The sequence below is a fragment of the Mesocricetus auratus genome, unplaced genomic scaffold, assembly GCF_017639785.1.
Source record: "Mesocricetus auratus isolate SY011 unplaced genomic scaffold, BCM_Maur_2.0 Super-Scaffold_100004, whole genome shotgun sequence".
In the NCBI taxonomy this organism is placed as follows: Eukaryota; Metazoa; Chordata; class Mammalia; order Rodentia; family Cricetidae; genus Mesocricetus; species Mesocricetus auratus.
In genome coordinates this window covers 53668856-53686608 of record NW_024429189.1, presented here as the reverse complement: position 1 = coordinate 53686608, position 17753 = coordinate 53668856, and the positions used below count along the sequence as shown (strand labels likewise).

General features: G+C 45.2%; 1 protein-coding gene across 1 annotated transcript; it reads left to right on the top strand.

Moving 5' to 3' along the window:
- Positions 1-5227: 5227 nt before the first annotated feature.
- Positions 5228-16643, top strand: Lrrc55 (leucine rich repeat containing 55). The gene is made up of 3 exons (XM_005065075.4): positions 5228-5537; positions 6438-7946; positions 12591-16643. The coding sequence occupies exons 2-3, from the start codon at positions 7247-7249 to the stop codon at positions 12824-12826; spliced, it is 936 nt and encodes a 311-aa protein (XP_005065132.1). The 5' UTR covers positions 5228-5537; positions 6438-7246; the 3' UTR covers positions 12827-16643.
- The last annotated feature ends 1110 nt before the right edge of the window (positions 16644-17753 follow it).

Below are 17753 nucleotides of genomic sequence, written 5' to 3'. Positions count from 1 at the left end.
AGAGTAGTGTTTTACTTCTGTGTTAGTAAAATTAATTTCTCAGAAAAACACCAACTCAGTTTTATACCACTGGGAACATTGCTAAGTCTCAGAGCTGCCTGGGGTTTGCAAGATAGTGAAAGTGACCCAGGAAATACTTGGTCAAAAGAATACTTGGCAGTGAAAGGACCTACCCTCCAGCTACTTCTCATTCCCATCTAGCCTTGCTTACTGGGGATAGAGGCAGGGCTCAGTGGGTGCAGATACCTACCACATTGTGTATGAGTGTACCTCTGCTTGAGACAGATAATCATGAAATTTATTGTTTAAGCTTCCAAATCAGCCACATCCTCCTTCCCTGTACTCTTTTGTTCACACATCCAAAGGGCACAATGCACACATACCTATGCACACTGATTTACAATTTTGCATGCACATACACTGTACATATTACACACATCTATACATGAATACACACACCTGCACTCAAGTGGACAGGAATTGTATAGAATGCCAAGTCTGGTACCAAAGGGAAAATTTAGAGGATATAAAAGCAGGGAGAGGAAGAAAATGTCAAAAAGATCCAGACCTGGACCTGAAAAGATGATTAAGTGCTTCCCACAAACACAAGACCTCAGTTCACATCTCCAACATATAAAAAGCGGGGAGCAATAGTGCAAACCCACAGTCCCAGTGCTGGTGAGGCAGAGATTGAGGGATTTCTAGGGCTTGCTGGTCAGCCAACCTAGCCAAACTGCTGAACTCCAGGTTTAGTAAATTACTCCGTCTTAAAAATAAGATGGAGAGTGATAGAGTAAGGTACTGTCTGCCTCTGGCTTCTAAACATCTGCACATGAATATGTATCGATACATATACTACACGCTCACATACACACAACAGCAATAACACAGTTAAAGAACTAGAGTACAGATCCTGGAGCCAAAGAAAAGAAATTGGAAACTGGTCACAAATAAAGAAGTAAAAGGTCTGTTGAGAGTTGACCACATGCCAAACACTATGACAAGTGTTTTTTGTGGGTCATTTAACTAATAACCTGAGTCAGGCATTAAAATTATACCAAAGCCCTTACTTGCAAGGTAAAGAAAGAGGTTTTAGTGGATCCGCAACAGAAGTTCCCAGTTCAGTTTCACAAAACAATACTTATAATAATTGTGGCAGTACATTGTCTATTTTTCATTGAGTTTCTCCCCATTCTTTCTTGTTTTGCCACATTTATTTCTGTAAAGCCTTGTCTTTTTATGCTATGTTTTTGACAAATGCAATCCTATTCCTAATGGCATTGTCTATTTCCTCACACAAGAAGATGCCTCCTCTCACAGCTGGGATTAATGTGTTACTCTCCTCTCCTCCTGACTTGTGTTTTTGTTATTGTCTTTGCTGTATAGGGAAAAAATGAGGCATGGACCTGGTATCTTAATAACATTCTTACTCTGAGATTGTGTTCAACATTGTTGGCTTGTTTTTCATTTTTCATACTTTTATCTGCTGGTAGTGAGAGCCACTTGCTAAAAGCACAGTACATCTGTGGTCATTTTTTTCAAAGCACTCATATTTAATAATGCCATTGAGTGGTTTTCAGTGTGCAATCTGTACTTTAACCTTTTAGTTAAGTAAATCTCTAGTCATTATTCTAAGCGTATCCCAATACTGTCATCATCACCATTGTCTTAATAGCATCATTTGCACATTCTTGACCAGGTTTTCCCCAGATGGCTTTCATTTCCAGCTCCCCAGTTTCTGCTAAATGCTTCATTAAGTTATGATAATCTAGCAAAAAGCCATCATTCCTATTTTTAAACTTTCCCAGCAATATGAGAAATCAACTTTCCATTTTCCCCTCCATCATCATTCTCCTAACGTGTCATAATTTTCCCTGAGCAAATTTGTACGTGGTATATTAAATTAATCCTCATCTGTTTAAAAGTTTCTGTCATTGTTACAACTAATTTGTCATACATTCAAGAAATCATAATAATGAAAATGATTTTTGAACTCATTGCATTTTCTCCAGCTCCCTTACTGATTTCTACACATTTTCACAATAGAATAAGTTTTGTTTTTCCTTTCCAGAAAAGGTCTCATGTAGTATAGACTAATCTCAAATTAAATGAAGATGACCTTGAAATTCAAATCCTCTTGCCTTCAGCTCCTGAGTGCTGTGATTACAGACATGTACCTCCATTCTCAGTTTATGAAAGGCTGGGAACTAAATCCAGGGGCTCATATATGCTCACTGTACATTCTATCAGCTGAGCTACACCCCATCAATAGAGTAAATTCTTGAAAGTCCAGAGTCTCCAAAACTTGCAAGAAACCCTGAAAAGATATGATATGTCATGATTCATATTGCTAATTGAACCTCCATTATCTGCTGTGCAAGAGACTGCCATTTTGCAAAGAGAAGTAGGTAACCACCGAACACAGTGTCAAAACATAAACTTGATACTTATACATGGAGAACTCTCATTTCAGTCCTATGGATAGGGTAAGGGCTCATGAGGCCTTTTGGTCCTTGATAAGTACTTGGTGAGGGGTAGTCCTTGTCATTTGTGTACTCCTGGTGAACTCTGTAGGCTCCAATGAGCAGTTTCACACCTGTGGTTATGAGAATAGCCCTAGTTAAATTATGTGGGTCCCCACACAAAATGGTAAGACTTTTGTGTGGAAAAGGGACTTGTAGGAAAGAGAGAGGAGTTGATGGGATGGGAGAGAGATTAAAGAGGGGTGATGAAAGTAAACAAAATGCAATATATATGAAATTGATTTTCTTTTTTTAGTGTTTTTTTCATTTTTTATTTTAATTTTAAATAGCTTGCTTTACATGTCAATCCCAGTTCCCTCTCCCTCCCCTCTTCCCGCACTCCCCTTCCCCCCTCCCTCCCACCCTATTGCCAAATCCTTCCACATGGGGGATATCTAGAGTCTGTCATTTTACTCTTGGTAGGGTCAAGGCACTCCCCTAAGAGTCCAGGCTGAGAGAGCATCTCTCTTTGTGCTATAGGCACATGAAGACAGTTTGTATACCAGGGATAGACACTGATCCACAGCTCAGGGCCCCATAGGTTGCCCAGGCCTTCTCGCTGACACTCACATTCAGAGGATCTTGTCTCATCATGCAAAGGAGGAAAATCCCAAATTTTTGTCTTATTTTTAGTCAACACTAAATGTTTAACTGTGAATACCTTTCTCTGACTTTCATGATTTCCTTTCATGCTTCTCTCCAGTGAGATTTTGTTTCTAAGCATTTTTCTGCTAATGAGTGAGATGACAGTCTAGCATTCCAGAGGCCAACCCTCCACAGTCATAGTTGGGTTAGGATCAGTATTTTATTCCTAAACTCATACATAAGGTTTAACAGCCACCACCCCTACTTTAAGCATGGAAGAGACGCTAACCTCGGAAGTTTGTACTGTAGCGTCAGAGCGTGAGTGGTTGTAAGACGGTCGGTTACCATATTGCTCTGCATCACTGCTCCAGCTCTTCACATAGATGCTAAGACCCTTCACATGGATGCTAAGGCAAGCACCTTACCAACTGAGCCACCTCCCAAGTCTACCTCCATCTCCTAAAGCAGAGATCTACCATCTTGTCAACTATGTAGCACACAGTAAAAGTTCAAAAAGTTATTCTTTAAAGGAAAAGGAATCAAGTGTGGTGGTTGTGATCCAACAGCACCCCGGAGGCAGGAAGGTTTAGAATACAAGGTCAGTATGGACTACATAGCAAAACTCCCATGGGGGAAAGGGGGTCTAAGAGAGAAGAAAGGAAGAGAGGAGAAAGGAGAGGAGGGGAAGGGAGAAGGGAAAGCGGGGAGAAGTCAGCCATTTAATTGAAGCGACTAGCCAAGCCAGTGTGTAAATGCTGACCCACTGATAAAGAGGCTTGCTCAAGGAAAAGAAATGTTGTAACATTTCACCTTCACATGAACTCAACGTAGGATGTGAGAGGATGAGAATCTTAAAAGGAACAAAACAAAAAGGATTCAGGGGCTCTCAGAAAGAAGAAATAAGCATAAATTTCTTTTTAGCATGTGTACCATGTACAGTAAACATGCATGTGTGTGCCCATGTTCATATTATAGGGGCACATGTATGTATGTGTACATGTGTGTGCATATGTTATTCATGCATGCGGAGGCCAGAGGTGTCATCCACAATAATTCTATACCTTGGACATTGAGGCAAGGACTATTGTTTGGACCCAGAGCTCCCCAATTCATGTAGCCTGTCGAGTTAGATTGCCCTGGGGAGCACATCTCTACCTTCCAAGCACTGGGATTACAGGGATGCTGCCACAGATGCCAGGCATCTACATGGGTGTTGAAGATGGAAACTCCAGCAGTTTTTACCTGCTGAGTCATCACCCTAACCCAGGATCATAATACTTTCCTGGCTATTTCCATTCCCTAATGATATATCCAAGTATCTGTAGTGGTCCAGCTACTCTCACCTGAACTAGACTATTGTTTCTTTGCATCCCAAGGGTTCTCAGGTCAATTGGTACTCCAGCCAAAGCTCCTAACTCCAGAGAGTTCATGGAGTAAAAACTTAGAGAGAAGGAGCAGAGAAAACAATTCTCCTAAAATTCTTCCTAATAAGCTGTCATCCAGTCACCTAGTGCTGGGAACCAAATGACACTCAGACCTGGAGATGTAATAGAGCAGCTAACAGAGAGTGTTTGCCTATCAGGTGAGCAGACACTGAGAACCAACCGTGCTCCTTTCTTCTTTCCAACTGATTCTTGCCTTCATTGCTTTCATCCATTTTGCTTTTTTCTACTCCATTCAATTCCTTTCTACATATTAAGCCCTCTCTTCTATCCCTTTGGAGTCTGATGTACTTAAACTCTCCTTGCTCCATCTAAGATCCCACACCAATGCTCTGCCCATTCCATCCTTTCCTGATGAACAGCTGTCTTGCTTTCTCTCTCCTGCTGGCTCCTCTCCCCTAACTCCTGTCCTAGGGTTACATATCCCCTCCCCTTTCTTGCCCTACCCCTAGGACCCTGAGGGTGGCTGTGAATTCGCCAGGAGTACTTCATTCTCTCCTCTCATCTTGACGGGGTCTACAGCCAGTTCTCCTGTTGCTCAGAGATGTGGAGGCAGTTGCTAAGAGACAGTGAAACGTCATTACCTGGCCCTCGAGGAAAAAAGGGGGAGCGAAAAGAGAGAGAGGAGGGGAGAGGGATGGAGGGAGGGAGAAAGAGGGAGAGAGGGAGGAGGGAGGGGAGGATCTGGCTCTGGCCACACACCGAGGCAGCCTCAGCACCAGCTGAGTTTCCCAAGAGACATTCAGATTCTGTGAACTTTCTAAGCATCCTCTCTCAGATTTCCCTTCAGCATAAAAGAAGGGACACAGGGACCACAGGACAGGAAAACGCAGAAGGCGCCGTGGAAGAGGAGAGTCGGGGGAGGGGAAGAGCCGAGTAGGCAATCTGTTCTGTTCGGAAGCTAGCAAGCAAAGGAGCGGGGATTCCAGGATGAGGGAGGCAGAGCCGTTTGTCTGCTGCAGATTGATGTCTGTGTCCTTGGAACAGAGTGAGTAGTCTCCTGGGGGCCTGTGGGAGTATAGCAGGAGACCCTGAAGCTGAGAAAAAATGAATCTGTATAAGGGGTGCCAGGGTGATTTCCCAGTGGTTGAAACCGGTGCTCCGAAGCAGTGGAGAACAGGGTGGGAATGGACCCAAGGGATAAAGGGATGGGGGCGGGGGCCGGGGGGTAAGTGAGGACAGCAGGCGGGTAAAAGGGAAGCTGGGGCCACAGAGGTTAACCGATGAGCATCGGGGTGAGGCCCTGGTGGGATATTGTTCTCCATCACTTTGCCAGACCAAGTATGTGTGTGGGCTTAAGAGGGAGGCTGGAGCATAAAAGGATGCTGGGGTAGGGGAGATGCTGTAGTATAAAAGATGCTGGGGGCACACTGAGGAGGGGGTTCTGCAGGAGTGTGTACAGAAAGATGCTGGAGGAAAACTACAAAAGTGTGTGTGTGTGTGTGTGTGTGTGTGTGTGTGTGTGTGTGTGTGTAAGAAAGAGGGGGGAGAGAGAGACTGAAAGTGTTTGAGAGGGGTATACAAACCACCAGAGCTTGGATGCATGTTTTCCTTAGGGAGTTGTTCAGGGTAGGGTGTTTGGTACTCACAGGGTGGAGCTATGAGTAACAGAAAAAAAAATGTATCCAGCTCCGGACAGAAACCTGGTAGAAGGATTTCAGGTCAGGTGGATACAGTTAGTAGGCGACTAGAGTCTGGATTCTGAGTTCACTGTGGTCCTTATCTGAAAGATAGCAAGCGGAGAACTTTGTGGTTGGGGGCAGAGAGGTTCCAAGAAGAAATAAGTGAGGAATAAGAGAGGAGTGAGGTAAGGCAAAGGACCTAGGTAAGGGGGCAGGAATGTAGGGGACACTTGATTTCTCTGCCTGAATGCTTTTCTTGTTGACAGAGTGAATTCTGCATCTGCCTGCTGAGTGTACAGCTATGTGACAGATTGAAGACACAAATAATGCTTTCCTAACTGACCCCTACCTATGCCTCTAGAACTCATGGCTTTTTCCAGATTCAGTGGCCCAGACAATGGGTGTCACTTGGGACTCACCCCTCCCTAGCCAGCAAAGAGCACCCCTTGAGATTTCAGAGGCCAATGAGACTAAAGAGCCAGGCTTTCAGGAGGCCATGGGAACATACTTCTCCAGGACCCCTTCCTAAATCCCTGGCCCCAGGTCTTTTGTGAACTCATGCCCACTGGACCACCTCTGAGACCTTGAATGCTGGAGATCCAGGTGCAAGTATGACTTCTTAATGAGTCCCAGACCTGGGACAGAGCTTAAGTTTCTTAGAAGAAGTGCCAGGACCTTTAAAGGCCACCTTTCATCTCTCTCACATCATCCCTCCCACCTCTCAGACTCAGCTCCAAGAGGAAGCACCCAGCAGGCATGGGTGACCGGGCCACAAAAGGTCTGCAGGGACCCTTGCAGGACCTGCTGACAGCTGCTCCAGCTTCATCCTTATTCCCCTTATTTCTCAAGCTTTGATCATCCTTTCGGACCCTGGGGTGTCTCAACTGGGTCCTTGCTTCCCAGGCTCCACCAAGGGACATCCTGTGGATCTTAGGAAGTCCTTGGGTGCTTAGAGGCTCCTGGGGAAGTTGTAAACCATGATAGCACATTCTCAGAAGCCCCACCTTCCAGACTCAGGCCTCTAATGTAGCAGTCTCCCTATACCCTGACTGTTGAACCTAGGGACACGGCTCTCATGGGCTCCCTACAGCATTGCTGCTGCCAGCTGCCAAAGATGGGTGACACCTGGGCCCAGCTTCCCTGGCCCGGGCCTCCCCACTCAGCCTTGTTGCTGGCCTTACTCCTCTTGGCAACTGGGGTTATGCACTCTGATGCCGGTACCAGTTGCCCAGTCCTTTGTACATGCCATAACCAAGTAGTAGACTGCAGCAGCCAGCGGCTGTTCTCTGTACCCCCAGACCTGCCAATGGACACCCGCAACCTCAGCCTGGCCCACAACCGCATTGCAGCGGTGCCGCCGGGCTATCTTACCTGCTACATGGAGCTCCGTGTGCTGGATCTGCGCAACAACTCCTTGTTGGAGCTGCCCCAAGGCCTCTTTCTCCATGCCAAGCGCTTAGCACACCTGGATCTGAGCTATAACAACCTCAGCCATGTGCCAGCTGACATGTTCCGGGAGGCTCATGGACTGGTCCATATAGACTTGAGCCACAACCCCTGGCTGCGGAGGGTGCACCCCCAAGCCTTCCAGGGCCTCGTGCATCTCAGAGACCTGGACCTCAGCTACGGTGGACTGGCTTTCCTGAGTCTTGAAGCCCTTGAGGGCCTCCCAGGGTTGGTGACCCTGCAGATCGGGGGTAACCCATGGGTGTGCGGCTGCACCATGGAGCCCTTACTGAAGTGGCTGCGGAATCGGATACAGCGCTGTACAGCGGGTAAGAGGGGTGTCTGGACTGGTCACAGGGGGAGGGTTTCCAGAAGTAATGTCTCCCTTTAAAAATGGTGGCGATACTGTGTGCCCTCACCTTTCTACAACGCCTCATTTTTTGTTCAACAAGTATTTGTTGAACACATGGGATGCATGCTGAGTGCTAGAGAAATTCATTTGCTGAAGAACCAGATGTCCCTTGCCTCTATGGTGCCTGTTATTCTAGAGACGGTAAGCCAAATGGGGGAAAGCCGGTCATTGGTGGTATTTGTCGAACTTTTGCAGTGAGCAGGCTTTGGCATACGTTATCTCAGCGGAACACCCCCCCCCGTTTCTATTATCCCATTCTACAGGTGAAGAAGCTGAGATGTAGAGCCAGGAGAAGGCTTGCCCAGAGTCACTCACTTAGAAATTGGCAGAGCTGTAGACACAAACACATTCATTTGACTTCTACTCTACTCGAAGTCTCATCAGTGCAGAGAAAACCCTGAAAGAAACAATCATGACTAATCCTATTTATTTTAGTTCTTACTATGTGCCAGGCCTTATTCTAAGCATATTTCATGTGTTGACTCCTCCTGTCCTCATGAGAACCTGAATGAGGAGGAAACAGAAGCACAGAAATGTTTCATAGCTTGGTCAGAACTACACAATCACTGCTCGTCAGAGCCAGACTTCAAGCCCTGGCAATCTAGCTGTTCTCTGGCCATACTGTCAAGAATCAGGCCCTGAACTAAACAGCCAAGATCTGCGCTGGCCAGGTGGCCTTAGCAGAGTCTCCAAGGTTTATGCATAGGGTGGGCATCTGGGAAGACAGGCTGAAACAAGGCAGTTTAACTGCAGAGTCCGAACCAGAGAGTGGCCTGAGGCCTGAAAGAGCGGGCATCATGGAGGTTTGATGGGGCCTGGCCTCATCCAGTGGTATTGAGAGGCTATCAAGTTGAACCATGGCCCCAGCCTCCAGTGCACTTATGGGATAGCACCCAGTCTTGGCCGGTGTACCTGGCATCAGAACAATAGGAGTGGCCGCAGCCCCGTCCCAGGAATTCCCTAAAGCCCAAGTGCAGCATACTTGGGGGCGAAATAACAATGCCGAATGAGGCAAGAGGGAGAGGACTGAGTGGGGAGTCCAAGACTAAAATAACTTAGGGGGGCTGTGGGTCACGATTCCAGTGTTTCCACAGAGCTGTGGGAGGAAGTTCTCCAGGACCAAAATAGCTGGAGACTGAGATGGGGTGATGGTGGGGACTAGGATGGAGAGGCTGCCTAGAGCCATCTCCCACCCAACCCAACCTCTCTGCAAGCTGTGCCTCTCTCTCTTGTCACTATTGACAGAAAGAGCCTTCTGGGACACTCAGCTGTCAGCACAGGAGGGATTCCTTCTCTGCTGAGATCTCTGGGGTCCTGCTGCCCTGCAGAAAGCCCGGCTGTCTCAGAGAGGAGATGAGACCAGCTCCCATCATTGTAGACTCACATATCAGTTCAGGCAAGGGACCTGAACTCTCAGCAGGTGTGAGAGGCCCTGTTCCCACAGGTTAAGGCTTCCACATGAATGCAGGCAAGGGACCCAAACCTGCAAGAGACAGGAGACCCTCAGATCCTGGCAGTGCAGCCTCAGACATCACTGCAAGTGAGGCCTTGAGCCACAAAGATCAGTGGTGGTCCTCGAGGCCCCATCCTTCTCCACAGAGGACAGGTTAGGTTTCGTCTTAGAAGCCAAGTCTTGCTAGAGCATGTAGACCTGGATGATGTCATCCATTTCAACATTTTTGAATCACTTCCTCTCTTTTCTGCTAGTGAGATTCTCCAATTATCTATGCTAGGTGACAGCATTCAAACATAGACTTGAGAGAACTACTGGGATACAATCTGATTTCAAGATTGATCTCTCAGTTTGCAGGGAACTTTGTCAGCCCTTAGCCTCCCACCCTGTGTGCCCTCAGCCCCCTCTAGCTGATCTGCATTGTTTCACTGCAGTTTTACACACATACACAATCAACACTGGAAGCTGATAACTTCTAGTTTCCAGTAGAGAGCTTCTTGTGAGTCAACTCTAGATACGACCAGGACCTAATCAAAGTACAGGGTCCTGTGCAAACAGCATACTGGGATTGACTCAACCCATGACTTGGGGAAAATTGCATCCTTATCGCAGACACAAATGATCACACACACACACACACACACACACACACTTCTAAGGCTAACAGTCTGTATGCATATCCATCTGTCAAAAGGATCATTCCAGACCCATCACTTTGGTTTTTTGCCCTCAAAAACTGTAATGAATATATAATATCGACACAGTCTGTATTTTTATACAATATATTTTTCTTATTATTTTTTATTTCAGAAACAATCTTATTTTACATATCAATTCCTCCATTCCCTCACCCTCTCATTCTCCCATGCCCCCCACTGACCCCCCCCAGCCCACCCTCATCCACTCCCCAAGGACAGTGAAGTCCTCCACAGGGAACCTTCAAAGTCCTTCTCATCATTTGGGGGAGGGCCTAGGCTCTCTTTTGTGTATCTGAGCTGCAATAGTAACCCTCCATAGGGAATGGCTCCCAAAGTCCATTTGTGCACTAGGGATAAACACTGGCTCCACTGTTAGAGGTCCCATAGACTGCCCAGTCTTCCTAGCCGGCACCCACAATCAGAGGCCTTGGTTCCCTAGCTTTGTGACTAGGGTTTCCATGTTCTCACAAGGTCAGGTCAACTGTTTCTGTGGGTTTCTCCAGCACAGTCTTGGCTCCTTTGCTCATCCCTCCTCCCTATCCACAATTGGATTCCAGGAGTATTGCTCAGTGTTTAGCTGTGGGTGCCTGTTTCTGCTTCCATCAGCTATTGGATGAAGGCTCTAGGAATGGTAACCAAGGTAGTCATCAATCTCATTACAGGGGAAGGGCATCAAAGGCAGCCTCTCCACCACTGCCTGATTCTTAGTTGGGGTCATCCCTGTGGATCCCCAAACATTTCCCCAGTGCCAGACATCTCTCCAAACCTATATTGGCTCCCTCTATCAAGCAACTCCTTTCTTGCCCTCCTTCATTCCTCCCCTGTCTCAGTCCTCCTGATCTCTCCTGTTCTCTGCCCCCCTCTCCTTCTTCCCCTCTCCCCTTCCCACCTCCCTCCTCTCCCTCTCTGTTCCCAATTTGCCAGGGGTTCTTGTCCCCCTCCCCTTCTTTGGGGACCATGAGTTCTTCTCTTGGGGTCCTCCTTGTTTCCTAGTTTCTCTGGTGGTGTACACTATAATTTTTAAAACCTCACATTGACTCACTTGGAAAATTTAGATTGGATTATTCCCTTCGTATAAAGGCAACACATGAGAGACAAGAAGGAAAAAATAAACAAGATTTGTCCAATACTAAACTAGTATTTTCGTCCTGACCCGGGACATAGGTGTTACTCTGAGGCTGCTGCCAAGATCTATAGGTGGAACTACCCCCAGAAAACCACTGTTAGTCTCGAAAAACTAAGGTTAGACCACTGACAGCCATCGTGAATCTGTTGAAGTGACCCAAAGGATGGGTCCACGAGGCTGGAGAGAAAAGCCATCCCACCAAACTAGCAGCCTCTTCCCTCAGATGTCTGAGTACGGAATATAACCCCAGGGGACACCTGAGAGATCCACTGTGATCATTATAAAAAGGCACTTTGCCTGGTGCTTAGTAGGCACCAGAAACATTTGTGGGTTTTACTTACCTCTCTGTATCCTAACTACAAATCCAGAAGGCAGATATTATGATTATTGTCACTTGACAGATACAGAGGGGCTTAAATATCCACAGTCACACAACTGATGAGATGGTAGCTCTAGAGTCTATGCTCTTGACTGTGTTATCCAGGAAAAAATAAAAGTACATGTGCATGCTTGAGTTAGTAACAAGACACAAGGCTTTTAAATTTAAAGTACCACATCCATTTAAGAAAGACCCATTGGGTGCTTACTACAAAGGGATGCTGTTCTGGTGCTAAGGCTACTGTGGGGGGAGCATATGTCAGGCAAGGACACCAGAGGGAAAAATAAAGCAGAGTAGGTATGATAGTGAGTGTGGGAGAAGCAAGTACAGGGTGTTCCCAAGGGAAGGCATCACTAAGCAGGTTACATTGAACAAAGTCACAAAGGAAGTGAGAGAGTGAGCTACACAGAGACCTAGAGAAGAATCTTCATCACAAGGGGAAAATACAGAGATAGTTCCTTTCTATCTAAGAGGAGTCATACTTGGAGCCATGGAGGAATGATAGAGACATGTGTCTCTGGAGCAGAAAAACTAAACAAAATAAAGGGCTTGGAAAGTGTCCTTGGCACCCTAAGGGAGCTGTTGGCTTCCTCTCTGTGTGAAAAAGGGAAGCCAAAAGAATGTATGGAGTAGAAAGTAGCATGTCCAGACTTCATGTTTCATGTCTCACGAAAGCCCTAGATCCACCATTGGAAGTAACTGTAAGATTTCCACAAATACTCAGGTCTAAGAGCAGCAATTTTTCACATCTATAAAATCAGGCAAAAATGCTTTGTGGGTTATTGAGATGATAAGTATATTTGAGGCACATAGAAGAAATTCAGTGACTCTCTGGAAGGGGTGGGAGACACTCCTATCCCTTCTTTCCTACAGGAGCCTCACCCTGCCTGGGTTGTGTGTTGCAGATTCTCAGCTGGCTGAATGTCGGGGCCCCCCCGAAGTTGAGGGTGCCCCTCTCTTCTCACTCACTGAAGAGAGCTTTAAGGCCTGCCACCTGACTCTGACCCTGGATGATTACCTCTTCATCGCATTTGTGGGCTTTGTGGTCTCCATCGCTTCTGTGGCCACCAACTTCCTCCTGGGCATCACAGCCAACTGCTGTCACCGTTGGAGCAAGGCCAGTGAAGAAGAAGAGATTTGACACAGGTGCCTCTCATCTCTCCATGCTGCTGCCACTGCTGTTGACCACTGGACACTTTGGGTCATATACCCTGGCCACCTCCATCATAGCTCAAATGAGGTTGGAAAGCTAACTTTGTGTGAGCATCTATCCACCTTGGGCCTGGCACTGTGCTAGCAACTGGGAATGAAAGACAAATCCAGCTCCTTCCCTTGAGGTACTTACTTTTAATAAAAGAAAGCAATTCCAAAACATCCTTTTATGACAAAATGCCAATGCTCTGAGCACAGTGTTAGGGAAGCCCAGAGAAGGGTCCATCAACTGTGCCTCAAAAAGTCCAAGAATTGCAGGAATAGTCTGCTAAGTAGATAAAGAAATATTAACACAGCAAATGACAGGACATACCAGGCAGGGTATGTTGGGGGCAGCACACTATTCCCTGTGGCCTGAGTGTGTAGAGGAGATACATGAAAAAGCAAAACCTTCCCTCTGACACCCAATTTTTCAGTCCCCTCTGCTACCTGCCATTGCACTCCAGAAGTGAGATGGCCCCCATACCTGTTTCTTGACCTCCTCCCACTAGCAACTGTGGGGTGAAATGAACTCCCACTGACTTCCCTACACTGCCCCCAATTGCAGCCTGTAGGTGAGGTCCCAGACAATGGGCTGAGGGTAATCACCCTCATCACCCTCCCTTCTATCCCTATCTCTGCCTCTGAGTCAAGACCTGTCTTCACAGAGAAAGCAGAAGGCCCCACAAGGAGGGAAGCAAAAGTCTTAGCACCCTGAGACCCCAATTGTGTGATTGTTCTTTCCACCAAAGGAACCCACCAGGAAAGTGCAATGTAGGGCTCAGATCCTAGCAGGTCAGTACCCAGGGCAGGAGGACAAAGCCACCACATTCACAGCCATGGGACCGTATGTCTTTTCTTCTAAGCAACTCATTCATTTGAGCATAAAGGAGAACTATTAATTACTGATTCTTGCTAGTGTTGGGCAGTGTGATAAGTTCCCTCCTCCCCAGTTTCTTTTCAGACATACACCAGCCCACTCAGGGGGATTTATTGTTCCCATTTTGCAAATGAGGTCATCAGGCTCAGAAAGGATAAGGCAGCATGCTATGTCATGATCAAAATACAATCAGTATTCTTCATCACAATTCCTTCCCAAGCTATATAAATTCAAACTTGAGCTATGCTAATGAAGTTGCTGATAAGGCCCAGGCACTCCTCTGGGCATGGTTATATTTTCTGACTCATCTCTTCTCATTCTCACTGCCAGATAGTTTTTACTGTCCTTGCTTTGCAGCTGAATTCATTGTAGAGAGCTGGGCTACTTATCCAAGTTATCTGGATAAATAAACAAATATGACAGTTGAGTCCATTGAGGAAATCTGTATCTAATCAGTCAGAAACTGAGGACTCTGTGGAAACATGGTTATTACTATCTTTGTGGTCATCTTCATCTTCCTCATCTATGTCATCAGCTTCATTGAAATCCTCCCTGTCTCCTTGGGCACTGGAAAATCCAGGGAGCTTCTTCTGCATTCCTGTCCTTGACTTCTCACTGCCCTGTGTGAGAAACAAATCAAAACACTATTTACAGATGGGAAAGTCGAGGCTTAAGATTGAGTATGGCTTCATCCTAACACTGAACTCAGTTCTGCCTTGGTTCTCTTTCCAGTACTTCCTCGAGCATTTGGAGGAAGAGAATGTCCTGGAAGCCCGCATAGCGGAGTCCTAGAACTCAACAGTCATTAATACAGTAATACAAAAATCAATAAAAGGCAGTAAAGCCCAACTGTGCCCAGATCGTGCTCACAGTGGGGCCATGCTCGCCTCTAAAACATAGAGACTGTACAAGTGACACCTAAACGAAAGATACCTTCTCAAATGTATGAGTCCATCATTAGAACTGGTGGCCGTGTTGACAGTCATTTTTTAATCAGATCTTGGAAAGCAAGAGATGTAGCTCCTACTGTGTATTGTATTACAAGAGAAACTGAGGGATCTGAGAAAAATGATAGGTGAGATCCTCTGTAGAAGATGGGGAGACTTAAGGCATGGTATTGTTGGCAAGGCTTGCTTGTGTAAGAATGAAAGAAGAGCTCTTATCTTGACTCCAACCCTAGCAAGCATTTATCATCCATCCCCTAAGTAGCCCTAAAATGCATGAAAGAGGAGATTATGTCATCATCCAACTCACCTACATTGATCTAATCAACCACAACAGTCCCCGGAAGCTTTTGCCCTCACTCTTGCTTGTACTGTCTGTTCCTATAAAATATAGCATAGAATTATACCCTGCTCTTCCCAACCACCCAACTGTGGCCAACAATGGTGGGACTCCAGCTATCATCCACCAGTTAAGCTTATCACCTATGGTGTTTTGGAAAGGAACCTTTAGAAATAGTATTCCTGATTTTAAAAAAATCATTTAACCTTCCATAGAGGAACACCATGCTCACTTACAGTAATCTCCTGGACACTTAACTTTTCCTGAATTATAGTTAACATATTTTAATATATACTACTCTGTTTTGCATAAAATTAGAATTAGACAAAACACCAAATGCCTCTTGAGATCAAGTGTCCTTTTGAGTGGCACAATTTGATCTCTATTAATGGCAGACTTCTAAACAAGATATATCAAGAAAATGTTTCTCCAGCTTCTAGAAGGTACTAAGGTACAAAAAGGGAAACATCCACTACCACCACCATCCTGTTCAGGCTGTCAGAACTAAGTGTCTAAAAATAATATACAAATCCTTTACACAAGTGTTTGCATATCCTGTAACCACAGACGGTATTATGATGTTCCCATGAAGTTTCATCTAGTTTTTTCCACACTATCTAACATGCATATGACGGGGCTTTTGTTTGTGTGTATGTGTATTTGTGGTCCATTTATGTTGGTTATCTGCTGACTTGGAGAACATTCTCTAGGAACTTCATTTCAGTTCTCTGACACAAGCCACTCAGCTATCAGGTTGATATACAAATATGGACCCTACCTGGTTGTCTGGCTGCACAGAAATATGAAAAGATCCAATACTGTAATTGAGACAATGTAATGAAAACCTGGTTCCTCCCATCTTCCCTCTGTATTCCTCTATCTCCTAAAGTCTCATCCCCTTCACAGAAGTTTCCTTGATCCTGTATCTGAAGATCTTATCAGATCATAACTAACCAATAAGATTATGGTGGTCAAGGTCTGGACAATAAAATTATTCTTTAGAAAAGGCCCCATGCCTGCATCACACCATTCTGGACCATGTACTTCTGATTTTCCTCAAGACACCACCTCCTTTTCCATTCTCACCAGGATTCCCATGGATACTTGAAGAAATAGGTTGCCCAGAAATGCTATAGAGTCTTTGTGTTTCAGTTAAGGGTTTGGTGTAATGGATTTAAAGAGCTCAGTACATGTATTTCACTCTAACCTTTGGGTAAAGCCAACAACTCCATTTTCTCAATAGACACATTTGCTGTCATTCTTTTCAGTTGTAGAAAAGCACAAGGAAATACCTTTATCCATTCCTCAAAGGAACAGCTTCCTCAAAGCTAGCGAACCTTGTCTGATTTTGCGTACCAGGAAGGAGGCAAAGGGAAGTAAGGGAGGCAAGACCCACGGGCCTTATATAAAGCACAGTGCTGGCCAGGGGCTAGGTCCATAAACCTCTCAGTTTTCCTAAGCCCTGGAGTCTGATGGTGGGAGGGTTAGGGAGGAGTAGGGAAGATGCCAACCTTTGTATGGAAATTATTTTATAACCATGCACTTTTGTAACTGTGAAGAATTTTTCATAAATGTACATTAATAATAAAAGTGTATAGTTTAACTAATTTTTCTAAAGAGTTGTGAAGAGGAGGGAGTGGGGTGGCAGAAAAAAAAGAATGATAGGAAGGAGCTAGGCAGAAGCAAATGGATGTGTGCCAAGATATACACACAAAAGGTTTATAGGGAGGGAGTGGATGAGAATAATTAGGAGATTTGCCAGCCATGTAGGGGTAAATGTGGGAGGAAAAGACACATCACAGAAGCCTAGTTCTACCAGGCCAAAAAAAAAAAAAAAGAGTACATGTGTTTCTTTATGCACATACCCCTGTGTGTAGGCATATTTTGGTATCTGAAATTAAACAAAGCAGAGAGCATATGTTTTAGACATGTTGGTGTTTGCAGTTTGGGTCATCCATAAAACATGCCAAGGCAAGTGGGAGTGCTTGCCTAATTAGCATCACTGAAGAGCATGTGCTAGGGAGATGGCCCATGCCAACAACATGAATAAAAAGATAGGGACTTGGGTATACAGGTAAATTTACTATGTGACTGCTGCTGTGCTAAGTACTATGTGTGGATTTATTCACTTAATTCTCAAAAATCCAAGGTAAAAGCTAAATACAGTGGTCCACACCTGTAATTCCAATGCCTCGGGGTCATGAGTTCAAGGAGAGCCTAAGCCACAAAACAAGATGTGATCTCCAAACACCATAAAGAAAAAGGCTAAGTCCTATTATCATAGCCACACCATATACAGGGAAACTGAGATGGAGCACATTAATATTCACATTGCTTATGTAACCAGCAAGAATAGATCTGAGTTTAGACCGTGACATATTGCACGTGACCACTGGCTTTCTAGGATAAGAAAAGCAAAAGAATTTTAGGTAGTTGCAGTCTTAATCAGAAGTAAGCTTTTGAACACAAAAGTCCTCTATTGTAACTGTCCCCTTGATATGCATAGAGATCCCAAGATTCCCCCCTCTTGCATATCAAATCCCACAGTTGCTGAATCCCTTCTATGTATACTTCCTTTATATCTTAAGTCATCTCTGGATTATCTATAATACCTAATACAGAATAAATGCTGCATAGTCATTTATTGCTCATAGAATGACAAGAAATCATCTACACAGTATTCAGCGCAGAAGCAATCGACTTTTTAATATTT